Source organism: Lissotriton vulgaris, chromosome 7, assembly GCF_964263255.1.
Source record: "Lissotriton vulgaris chromosome 7, aLisVul1.2, whole genome shotgun sequence".
In the NCBI taxonomy this organism is placed as follows: Eukaryota; Metazoa; Chordata; class Amphibia; order Caudata; family Salamandridae; genus Lissotriton; species Lissotriton vulgaris.
Window position 1 is genome coordinate 779,425,855 of NC_141695.1, and position 12,777 is coordinate 779,438,631.

Genomic DNA, 12,777 nt, shown 5'->3' on the forward strand with positions numbered 1-12,777 from the left:
TAGGTAAATGTTCCACCTGAGAACCTCAAAGCATGCACTGTAGTTGTCTCCTGCGGTATAGTGATAGAACGTTTCTGGTCCTTTAGACACTCACCACGTCTTCCCCAATTTCAGATGTTCGCTGCTGAACTGTGAGGCTGTACTGGAGCTGCTGACCCGGAAGCTGCAGAACCCTAGCACCAGCATTCAAATGGTGAGACATCTTCAGGTAGAGAGCGCTGCAGATGATTTCTTTGAAGTTCAACCATCCCGATTATTCAGGCCAGATGTTTTTTTTGTTTTTTATCAAAAGGAAGGGTTCTGCTAAGGACCCCAATAGTGCAAGCCTAGCTTCCATATTTGATGCAGACGCAATGCTGGAAGTAAGGCGACAACATTTGCTTTAGAATAGAGCAGCGGTTCTTACCTGGAACCCCCGGGGTTCCACAAAGCTTGCTCAACGTGTCAACACTGTTCACAAAATTAAATAATATTGCGAGATTACTAAACTATTTTACACAATAAAAAGTAAACATTGAAATTGGAAAGCTAAAAACTCCTAAGTTTGTGTCCTTTGCATGGTTATTGGGAGTAACGCAAGTACCGCAAACAGAATTTAGTGTGGCCGCTTGGTGTCCTCAATTGAAGCACTGGTAGTCGTTGACAAAAATGGAGCATGCATTCAGAGGCAAAAAAAGTCAAAGGGCCTGATTTAGAGTTTGTCAACTTAAGTATGTCGGGGAATGAGCCTACTCTGGCTCCGTAGCTGACATATACCTCAAATGACACTATGATATACAGGCCGTCGGACGGATTATACATAACACAGTCCTCTGTTCTTTACTGCCAGGTAAAGCCTGGCGATGAGGTAGAGTTAAAAAATAAATAAAAGTTATGACCACCCCACCCCTCCCTCTCCACACCATAGGATACAGCTCCTCCGGTGTGGTGGTCATTAGTTTTTGCTTTAAAAAAAAAAATCTTGATTTGGTATTTTGTTTAAAAAAAAACAAAAAAAAAACATGTTCAACGTTTGACGTACAGCTATCATGTTTGACGTAGCTGTCCGTCAAACTTTTAACACATTGGAAGGAACAGCATGGACAGCAGTTCCTTACACGGACTAGAGATGTCTGCAGGGTTAGCGTACATCTCTAAATGCAAAGTACAGGTAAGAGTAAATATCATACTTCACAAACAAATTGTAAAGCTCCAAGCTTCCAATTGAAATAAAACGTTCGATTTTGTATATTTTTTTTTTTATTAAATAATTTCATAATTCTTGTATTCATTCGATATACACTTATTATTTTTGTATTTCTGTGCATTTCTTTGTGGTTCAAATTGTAGATTTTTATTAGTCTGGGGATCCCGGCTTCCAGTAGTGTTTCAAATGATGAGAGCAGTTTGACTAGAGTTTTGGCACTGCTAATGACAAATCACACTTATGGTATTGGCAGTATGTTAATTCCTCGGAGGTTTAGGTACTGTGAATTGTCAGAGCCGATAGTCCCACAAATCTTATTCAATCTGCACTTATGACCTTCCTCATCATAGCTTGACAAGGCATGCCAATTCTAAATTAGAGTGTTAAAGGTCTAGATTAAAGTCCAAACCTCCATTGTAAATTGATGTATGTAATATATTTGTGCAGCATACCATAATCATTTTGTGACCCTTTGTGCATGATGTCATCTGATTCTCTGGCACTAATGCCCTTTAATCGGTTTGTGGACATGTCATGATGGGCATTGTGACCATAGGGCACCCGCCAGTTCTTCTGTGCTCTCCACTGTTGCAAAAATGATTAGTTGTGGTCACTACCGACCTGAATTGGTGGTGGAAATAGGTGGCTGGAAACTAGCTGAAGAACTCCATCTCTCTTGATTGCCCATGACTGGAGGCAGATGGCAGCCTCTCTGGATCAAGGGCCTGGCCCGTCTGAATTGCTCAGAGGTGGGAAATGCTCTTGTATGACTCAGAAATGTGATTTTTCATCCCTGTAGAGATCAATGAGTGGCATCTCATCTCTCATGTGTTCAGACCTCCTGTCTCATGAACATATGTTCTCCGTTACCCGAACACTTCTGCAGCAGCTGAGTGAGGGGAGCCCTGGCCCTGTGGCAAATAGGGCCACCAAGGTAAGCATGTGCTTTCCATGTTAGTGCTGTGTGTCCTATGGGTGGGCCACTGGGTTTGTGCATCTCTTCCTGACTTGGGTGCTTACATCTTTAAGCTGTAGGTTTAACCATAGCTCATGGATTCTTTTTTCTTTCTCTTACTTCGTGAGTTTATCCCCCTGAAGTGTTGTCCCTTTCTACCTCAAGTACAAATTAGTTTTGTACCACCTGGAAAAAATTACATCTTGCTCGTTCTTCCTGCATTTCACCCAATATTTACCTCATGTTTGACAATGTTTTTCCATGCACCCTACTGTAGTGAGCTACCATCCATCAGCACTGCCTCACCACAACCAAGTCTCCTTCAAAACTCCCTAAATCACTCTTTACGCTATCTGGTTCACTGCTGTTCTTTAAAATGCAACTATTTATGAACAGGCGCTTTTATCAGTCTTCATGTTAATTGCAAGAAACTATTGTCCGGCATCAAAATGTAAATGTTGTTGTAGTCTCTGTCCAGTAATGTCTATCAGTTAATGGTAAAGGAAAGTAGAAGATGGTGGATTATTTCACCTTTGTGACGTTTGCCATCGTGCTGCATATGTCAAACCCAAAGGCTTTGAAAGAAAAACATGAAGTCCAGGTAGTCCTTATGCTCGACAGTGGTGAAGGAGGCATGAAACGAGGTGTTACTTGAAAAGATGAGTATTCATTTTTTTGTGAAAGTGGAGAAGGGATGGAACCTACCAAATTTGAACTAGGACAGAGTTCCATACCCTAGATGAATTATATTATCTCACAATTTATTTACTAGTACATGTACACCAGTGCTTTCTTGAAGCTACTCAACACAAGTTTGCACTACGTTTTCATGGTAGCTACTGAGACGGCCCTATCTCTGAAATTGACAGTTCTGATTTGAAGGTTAAAGAGAATAAATTGGTTGGTTGATAAAGAAAGATGTGCGAGGAACAATGCAGGTGGAAATTATCTTTCAACAAGGATTGGCAAATCCAAAAGGTCTTTCCTATGAGAACTGTTGGAGTTGGCATTGTTTTGTAGCCATGCTGTATAGCTGCGTGGATGCTTTGCAGTGTGGCTAAAAACGAACTTTAAAAAAGTGCTATGATGCAACCAGGGCTAACGCACTTTTTCTTATAGTTCTTTCTGAGCGTTGATAATTGACTGTATGAGGTCACTTCCAATGGGTCTTTTTCGGGTTTGGGGAGAGATAATCGTAGTGATTTTTGGAGTGATGGCAGGAGCCGGCTCTCTGTGAGAGAAGCCTGGTATAGTTCCTGGAGCTTGGAGGTTAAGAGGGGTTTGTAGGCTTTGTAGAGCTCTATGGGAAACCCGTCAAGACCTGGACTTTTATTCATGGCTGCGCCTCTGATGGGTCCTCGGATTTCCTGGATTGTGACCGGTGCGTTGAGCTCCTCTTTGTCCAGGGGATCCCCTCTTCACTCTGGGACCGCAAGGTCCTCAGTGTGGTCTACAACTCTCCCATAGGAAATATCCATATCCCTATTTCACTTAGCTTGTATTTTAATCCTATTCATTGGGGGTACCAGAATAAAAATCATTTTAACCCACCAAGAGGTAGTTTTAATTCCCACATATTATTTTTGTTTGCACTCTGCTCCTCCCCCCCATACGTATGATAGGTTTTTAGGGTGCTTTTTTTTATAAAACCACTCTCTCTCCTATGGAGAGTTGTAGCCCACACTGAGGATCTTGCGGTTCCAGTGTGAAGAGGGGACCCAATGATGAAGCATGTCACCCTTGGGTGAGTGAGGGTGCTAGTCTTAGACACATCGGTGCTCCCCCATTGACCTTTCTAAACCCTTGTTATTTCTTCTTTTTCCATCCCCGTATATTTTGAGAGATATACTCATACTATGATGTCGCCTGTCTGTGGGGTTACCTACTGGAGGACCAAGGAAACAGCACTGCCCAGTGAGGTGTGCAAGTTTGTCTCAGAAAGTGTGTCCTCTGAGGCCCTAGGTGCCGGAGAGCGCTGCTGAGCCTACCAGGAACCTGCAGTATAGTGCCTGGGACTGGTCTTCCTTTGTCTGTGCTGGTGTGGTGGCTCTGCTTACCTAGGTGTTTTCATTGTCACGGTTACGGTGCCTGCCTCTCCTCCTAGGCTTGTCTGCTCGGAGTCTCAATGACTGCAAAAGCAGGACTGGCGCATTGTACCGGCACTGCTCCTCCCAGGCGTCCGTCGGGTTGGGGGAAAAAATTGCTGGCGTTGTTGACCATGATCCTCAACTTGGCAGGAAACAATAATGTGTATCTGAGGCTAACTTGTCAGAGCTGCGTCTTTACTGCTAGAAAGGAGGCTCTGCGACGCTGCACCGCCATAGTCTATCAGGGACGAGATACATGCGTGTATTTTCATACAGGATTGGGCCTGCTGATCGGGTCATGCAGTGTATGGTTTCTTTATCTCTGTAATTCATCAGTCTGGTCACCACCAGACTAGGGGGACCCACACTGGTGGCCTGCGTGCTGGTACTCATGGGTACGCACTACCAAAAAATAAGGCGACACTAGAGAAGATGCCTCTACCGGAGTTAGCCATACCTCGAAGAACTGCACTGGGTCGGAGCCCTCTGCTCCTTCAGGGAAGCCAACAATGCAGATATTATTGTGACCAGATTGCCCTTCAGAGACTTTTCCCTCTAGTTCCAATAGTCCGGGTCAGGGTTTAATTAATTGAACTCTCCATATGGTCAATACCTGCAGTGAGTTTTCTCTGATCATCCTTAACAATCCCCTTTTAACTGCCACCACGTCATCCCTGACATGCAGCTCTTGTCTAGCAGCTGCAATTGCTTCCAATATTTTATCCAGCTTCGCGTCTGTGGGTTGCAGGATATTCTTTTGGCAATGTCTCTATGTCAGAGCGGACAGTAGTCTCTACAGTCTGATGCCCCTCCAGCTGGGGGCCAGCACTTCCTTGTATCGGGTTTCCCGGAGTGACAGCTGCACTCGGCCTAGGCCACAATGGCAGACAGGTGGCCTGATCGCAGCGGTCCCTCCCACTCCCCCGGACCACCCAACAGAGTCAGTGAGGCAGGGCGGTATTTGCAGTCCAGGCAGAGTCTTCACTCCAAGGTAAGATCCGGGAACGTCTCTGGGGCCCATCAGGCACCCTGGAACAATCTGTCTCAATCCCAATGGATGTGCTGTTCACTGGTGTTGGCAGGCAAGATCCACGAACTGTGCTGCTCAGTGGTGGCTGCGGTATCGTGTTGGGACCTGACCCCCTGGCCAATTATGGCGCAATGGGGGGCACAAGCAGTCCAGGCTCCTTCATGAGTTTTTGCTGTGTCAGTTAAATAGTTAGGGAGGGGTAGGCACTTGGTGGCGCTCCCTCTAGCACCATCTCAATGGTGTGCCAGTTCTCAGCCCTCCCTACAAGTTGGGCTGTGAGTGGACACAGTCAGTAAATACCAGTGCCACCCAGTCTGCAAGTGAGGGTGGGCTGTCTGAAGACCACACAGTTGAACAGAGCATTCCAGATGGCCCCCCCACAAGGAACCCTGCTTTGGATGTCTGTGGATCACCAGTAGGTGCAGCCTCCTCTACGGTTGCCGAGCAGCACAATGTTCGGGTCCACTGTGGTAGTCCATGTCACCCCGGAGCGCATATCAGGCCTTCAATTGCGTGCTTCACCTAGGCCTCAGACCCGGCATCCGGACACGCAGTGAGACCGGCGGTTCCCAGTCCTCCTGATAAATGGGGGCTGCCAATTCTCCCTCCCATCCAAGGCACCCCCCAGGTCTGGCACAGCAAAGGGGACACAGAGAATCCCCATCCCCCCTTAAGTAACAGTGTGTCCACCGCACGGGGGCAGGGGCATCACACTGGTCGACGAGGCGTCTAGATCACGGGTACCCCCACGCTTATCAGCTGCCAGTGCAAACTTGGAGAGGGAGGTCCACCAGATGCAGCACCCACCTTGACTGTGGTGGCAGCTTAACGAACCACCAGTTCAAGGGGACTATTTTCGGCGTGGAGAGAATCCTTGCTGGCTGCATAGAAGCTTGCAGATCAGCCACTGAGGACCAAAGGCTACTCGCAGCGGCTTCTCGTGTAATCTCCAGCTGGCACAGCCTATGCTCTGTGTCACTCCAAAGCGGGTCCTGGGCTACCGAAACGACCCCTTTTGCAGTGGACAAGAGCCTCTTTGAAATGCGACAGTCAAGGCCGGATCAAAGTTCAAGGATGGCTGCCACTTTGTAGTTTAGGGCCTCCCGAGCCACCGCACAACTCTCCATCACCTCCTCAGCCCCCCGGGCGCCATCCACAGGCCCCAGACAGGTTCAGGCTTGGCGGTCTGGCTCGGACGACCCCACCACCACACTGCAGTTCTACTGGCCTCCTCCCAGTCTGAGTCTTCCGAAAGTCTCTCCGGATGCAGGGGGCCTGACCCTGTCATTCAGGTCTCGGTCACCTCCTCATGGTCCCAGGCCGCACTAAGTGTCAAGGCAGTCAAGGTGTGGCCTGCCACCTCAATGGCAGTTCAGGAGACACCTTGGCTCCATGCCACTTACAGCCTAATTCTTGGGCCACTGCAGCATGGATCGCAGCTTTTTTGGACGGATCGTGGGTTGTTGAGCAGAGCAATGTTAAAACGCATCCGCAATCTTACCGTAGCCGGCCACGTCTCATTTCAGTGGGCCGTGTTATAGATGACCTACATTACATTTAATCCACTCACATAACAATTTGTGCATAGCTCCAAAATTCTACCTCTACCTACGTAATGGTATGTATATATACATATATGTATTACCTAGTGGCGGTCACCACTAGGTAGTTTTATGTAGGTCTGGCTTTCCATAGACTGAGCGTTTTTTGGTTTGCTAATAACTTTGACCCTGTTTCACAAATATTCGCGAAACTTTCCCACAAAAAAGTTCATCCACCTCAGTTCCTTCATGAAAGTTTTTTTTTTTTTTTTAAAGCAGAAGACGGTGCTTCTTTATTTTTTTTTTTTCTTCCAGATTCAGGGATCCTCCCCAGATTTGTGGCAATTTTTTTTTTTTAAAGTACAATGCTTTTTTTCTCAGGGCGGGGTTCTTCTGTGTCCCCACCACCAGGCCTCTGGAGTCAGAGTATCTGACTGAGTCCCAAGTCCTAGGATGGCTACCACCACTTCCTGGTTGAGGTGGTGGCAGCAAATCAGATCACGGCAGGATATCCGTTGGGTCCGCGGATTCTCTGTGGTGTGAAATATGCAAAGTGTTTTGAGCATTAATTACTCAAGAACTACTGAGCAGATTTACACCAAATCATTAATAGCACTTTTTCTGGACCAAGATCTAGCTGAAAGCCAAATTTGATGCAAGTCCATTCAGCAGTTTGGGCTCTAGCTGTGTCTAAAGCTCCTATGGAAAAATTAATGGGGAAAATGCATTTTGGGACCCCCCACTTTTTTCTCAGCCCCTGCTTCACGGATCACCCTGAAACATTTCATAGTCCAGCTGATGCAAGAAGCAATAGAGGCAAAAGGAATAGATAGAGAGTTCAGAATAAAGGATGATGGAAAACTAAAAGAAATTAGTTAGCTGGACGGTACAGGAGTAGGTCTCAAAAGATTTTGTGCAAGGTCTGTTGGCTTAGTGGACTTATGCTGCTACTATAGGGGCCTTTGTTTGACTTCATGGCCGGAGGTTCAAATCCAGTGGGTCCATTAAGACTTTCATCCTTCTGAGGTGGATAAGATGAGTACCATTGAGTATCGTACTAATAAATATCTGTTATTCAGCAACAAGATACCCTTGGGTGAACGTGCGCTTTAAAAATACACATCATGTTATATTGTAAGAAGTGCAGTACATACAGACATACAGAAGAGGGAAACGTCAAATAGAAACCTCAGAGAAAATACTGGCATGGTAAAAAAAAAATCAAAAAAAGTTATTCTTCCGATACAAGGATTACTAAGTGACAAACAGAGAGGACACTTAAAGGAGCAGCCTTGGTAACATGAGGTTGCAAACAATGAGAGTCATGACTAGCAATGTGTCGCTGGATGGGGATAGCAAGAGACAACATATCAAGAGCACTTAGAAGACTGAGGGTGAGAGACTCCAGGAAACCAGAGATGTGACAATGTTGCTGTGTTTTACAGATACTGAGAACCTATTGCAGTTTGTCAATACTGGACAGGGACCAATGAGGACAGGGCCACCTTTTCCTTGAGAAATAATTTTTATACAACTACTCAAGTGGGGGGGGGGCAGAGAAAAGGAGTCAGACAGCAGTTGCTGTCACAGTAGAAGTGGGAATGGGAAAGCGATGTATCCCCCGTCATAAAAGCTGTATGTTTAAGAGAGAAGAGAAAGTCCCATAGCGAGGAAAAATGAAATGTTTGACTCATGGATTCAAAGTGGCAACTGTAAGCCCCAGCCCGGTCTCTGCACTTTATTTTATTTTACTTTCCTCTCGCAACCTGCTCCCTTATATCTCCTTTTATCTCTTCTTGTCTTTTTTTCACCTCATTTTAACCTTACTATACCCCCCTCAGAACCAGTTATCTTCATTTTATGCTATTTTATTTTATTTTACTTTATTTCTACCCCCTTCGTGACTGACCTTTGACATACCCACCACATTATATAATGTTATTGTGTGCACTTATAAATTTTCGTTTGGATTTGTTATTTCATTGCTGTGCCTTTCAACTAGCTCTATATATTTTTCATCTTTAATTCTTTAACTATTTGACTGTGTACTAAGTTATGTCTTTCACAAGGTATCTTGTTTTATCTTATGCTTGTAATTTATTTGTCATATTTTTTCTCAACTTTATTTCTTCTATTTATTAGACTGCTAATGATGATCTGTCCTCTTTCACTTTGTACTTTGTCTTAGTGTGTATTCTGTAGTTGTCTGCTCGCTCAATTTTATCACTCACCCCAACGATTCTCCATTCCAGGTTACCTTCCAACTTTACCCCCTCTCTACCATTTATCCTCACTGTTTTCCATTTTCTATCTCTGCCCCCTCGTGACTGACCTCTAACCTTTCCCCTACAGTATACAATGTCTTTATATGTGCACTCTATGTCGTATCGTTTGGTTATGTTATTTTATCGTAGCGCTTTTTAACTTATCTCAATTTAATTTGTTTACTATATATTTTGTTCTATTGTAGATTATGACTGACCTCTAACCTTTCCCCTACAGTATACAATGTTTTTATATTTGCACTCTTATCTCGTATCGTTTGGTTATGTTATGTTATTTTATTGTGGCGCTTTTAACTTATCTCAACTCGATTAATTTACTCCTGGAATATCTCACTATGGTATATCCTCCTTCCGTTATACATTTTGTTCTACTGTATATTTTGATGCTCATTGTAATTTGTTTTAAGATATTGTCTTAACTGATATATCCTCTTTTCGTTATATATCTTGTTGTATTGTTTATTTTGATGTTCCTGTATATATTTTGTTCTATTGTATTTTTTAAAGTTCCTCTGTTTAGTTCACCCTCATGTCCTGTCATTATAATTTGTTTCAATTTATTGTTCTAATTGTTCTCTATGCTATATTCTCACTGTCTGAGTCTGTTTTGGAGACACTTACTCAACACTAGCTTCCCCTATCCCCACCTCCTGTCTGTGCTTCGCGGATCAGTGCGGTCCAATCTGCTGCTCATCCTCTTTCTCCCCCCTTTTCCCCAAACCATGCCACTCACTCTTCCACCCTCAATCTCAACCCCACCCATCTCTAAACTCGGCCCTAACTCTTGGTTCATCCTCTACCCCCACCTCATCTCTCCAAACATGGTAAGAAAAACTTCAAACATAAACATCTCTGTCTCCACCCAGAAACCTTATTTGCTGATCACCATAACAGCCTTAACTCCTCACTTATCACTGACTTCGTCTTCTTCACCAAACGCACATCTAAATGGAAAAGCATATTTCTACGCTACCTCCCTATCTCTAATTCACGCAATATCCCTTATGGTCTAAAACTCTCCACCACACCATCTTCATCCTTCCCTGGCGAAATAGATATCTCCATCTTCAAATCCGGAACCATTCTCATCCAAGCTTCTGAAAACCACCTAGACATCTTTGAATAACACTTTAGCACTATATCCCAAACCCTCACTCAATCCCTGAACCCTGCCCTCTCACCCCCTCTACCCCTAGACTCATCCTCCACCCTTTCCCCCCCTAACAACCCGAACACGGCCAGCTTCCCAATAAATACGGATCCACCACTCCTATCAACCCACACACTGACATCCCCCAACATTGAACTGGTCCTTACATCCCTCTTCTTAGAACTATCCTCACTCAGAAGTGATATTTCACTCCTTACTAAAACCATCTCCTCGCATAATGACACTCTCCTCAACCCATCCACCTTCTGTCCACCAAACATTATTACCAACAGCAACACTCCTCCCCCCTTTAATAACGACACAACCAGTTCCTTACACGCTCAACCTTCCTTAATCGTCCCTCCCTACAATGCCAACATGCCAACACCGCAGCAGCTTGGTATTCACCCATCAACCTCGGAAGTTAACATTTCCACGAACTTTCCTATCTCTCCCTCTCCACCCTCGTCCACTATTCCCCCTACTCAGCAGTTTACTATCCCAGTTCTCTTCGGAACAAGCAGACTCCCCCTTCCTCCGACCTCCCCTAGACCACTCCAACAACTTAGACCTACCCCCCATTTCCCCCCTCCCAATCGCCCGACCCCACTCCCCTATGTTGCATGCTGATTAATTGCCGATCCACCTCCTACCATGCTACTGAGATTGCGGAAACCATTCTCAGTGAAAACATTGACATTGCATTCCTAACTGAAACCTGGCTCACCGCCCACTCCACTCCCATCCTCGACTTGCTTATTCCCCCTGGTTACTCTATCATTAGGAAAGATAGAATCAAAGAAACTGGAGGATGACTCGCCCTAATTTTTAAAGTTGAATTTAACATCTCACTTGTCCTTCTACAAGACCCTTCATCCTTTGAATACCTTTGCGCCGATCTCGTTATGCCTGACTCCCCCACCACACGGTTGCACATTATCTACCATCCCCCTGGAAATAACATCCTCTTTAGGGAAGAGATGACTGACCTTATTATCCAAGCTTCACTCTCACATTCTAAAAACCTCTTCCTCTGTGACTACAACATCCATTGGAATAAAAGTGATGACCCTGCTGTCATCCTATTTACTGATGCCATGGACGTCCCCAATATGACCCAACTCTGCCATTCTCTCACCCATAACAAAGGTGCCACCCTCGATGCTACTATGACTAGCAGTGTTCTGGCCTTCCTCTCTAATATACTTCAGATAGACTGATCTGACCACTACCTTATCCTTTTTACCATGAATAGATCCATTACTCGCCCCACCCCCATCAGCATTTTACCAAAGAAACCCACACGCAACCTTCACCTTATTCCTCCTGGCGAATTGGAATCCACAATTGAGAACCGTTTACTTCTCCCCCCGCTCTGTGACAGCAGCACTGATCTAACTAACCATTATAATAACTCTATTCTTGAAGCCCTCAACCAAATTGCTCCAATCAAACTCAAACAACAAAAAAGCAACCTTGGTTCAATTTCGAACTTAATAATGAACGGGTTTGGAGGAACCATCCAACCGTTGATAATCTGGCTCTCCTTAGAACTGCTAGAGCCCAATACAAAAAACATATCTTCAATGAAAAAGCCTCCTTTCTCCGGTCACAGCTTGATCAGGCGAGAAACCGCCCTAGAGAACTCTTTAAGATTGTTAAAAAACAAACCTCCACTGGCCCTCCCAAAATATTAGCCTCTATTGATAAATGCGAAGAAATTGCCAGCTTCTTTACTAACAAAATCAACAAGATCGAACTATCCTTCTCTTCACTCTTACTCCAACCTCCCCCCATCCAACACACCCTCCCCAGCACCCCTAACTCACCTTCATTCACTGTTTCCACACCTCTCGATCCTGCTCTCTCCCAACTACACCACGTTCCGGAAAAAAGCCCCCCAGCTAAAAACAATGCCGCTTGGAGTGACTTTAGTCCAGTATCAGAATCTATGATCACTAAAATCATTGCCAAACTGAAACCTTCCTCGCACTCCAAAGATCCTCTTCCCGCCCATTTGGTTCAAGAACTTAAACCTATCATTGCCCCTATGGGGACCTATATCATCAACTCCTCTCTTTCCACTGGCTGCGTCCCAGCCTCCCTTCAACTTGGTCAAATCTCACCCATTCTTAAAAACCCCACTGCCGACCCTAATGACCTTAACAACTTTCGCCCTATCTCTAACCTTCTATTCCTCTCTAAAGCCATTGAAAAATATGTCCTATTGCAATTAGAAAAACACATTGTCTCCTTCAATCTCCTCGATGTTTTCCAATCAGGCTTTAGAAAGGGATGCAGTACAGAAACTGCTATGCTTAACATTACTGATGACATTCATCGCTCACTAGACAAAGGGGAATCCTCATTACTAATCCTCCTCGACCTTTCAGCTGCATTTGATACTGTACACTACCCCACCCTTCTCAATACTCTAAAAGATCGGTTTGGCTTGGAAGGATTATTCAAATGGTTCTCCTCATTCCTTCAAAATAGATCACAGCAAATCAAGCTCAGCTACTTCTTCTCTAAACCTCAACCTG

The 12,777-nt window shown here is 44.8% G+C and overlaps 1 protein-coding gene across 4 annotated transcripts in view; it reads left to right on the top strand.

Annotated features, from left to right (window-relative positions):
* The window catches only part of TEPSIN (TEPSIN adaptor related protein complex 4 accessory protein), a 196,827-nt gene that overhangs the window by 161,481 nt on the left and 22,569 nt on the right, over positions 1 to 12,777 (top strand). For all 4 annotated transcript variants that reach the window (XM_086931019.1, XM_086931017.1, XM_086931018.1 and 1 more), the window contains 2 exons: positions 115 to 193; positions 1,986 to 2,120. In XM_086931019.1, coding sequence (XP_086787145.1) covers positions 115 to 193; positions 1,986 to 2,120 — 214 coding nt within the window. The remainder of the gene's footprint in view (positions 1 to 114; positions 194 to 1,985; positions 2,121 to 12,777) is intronic.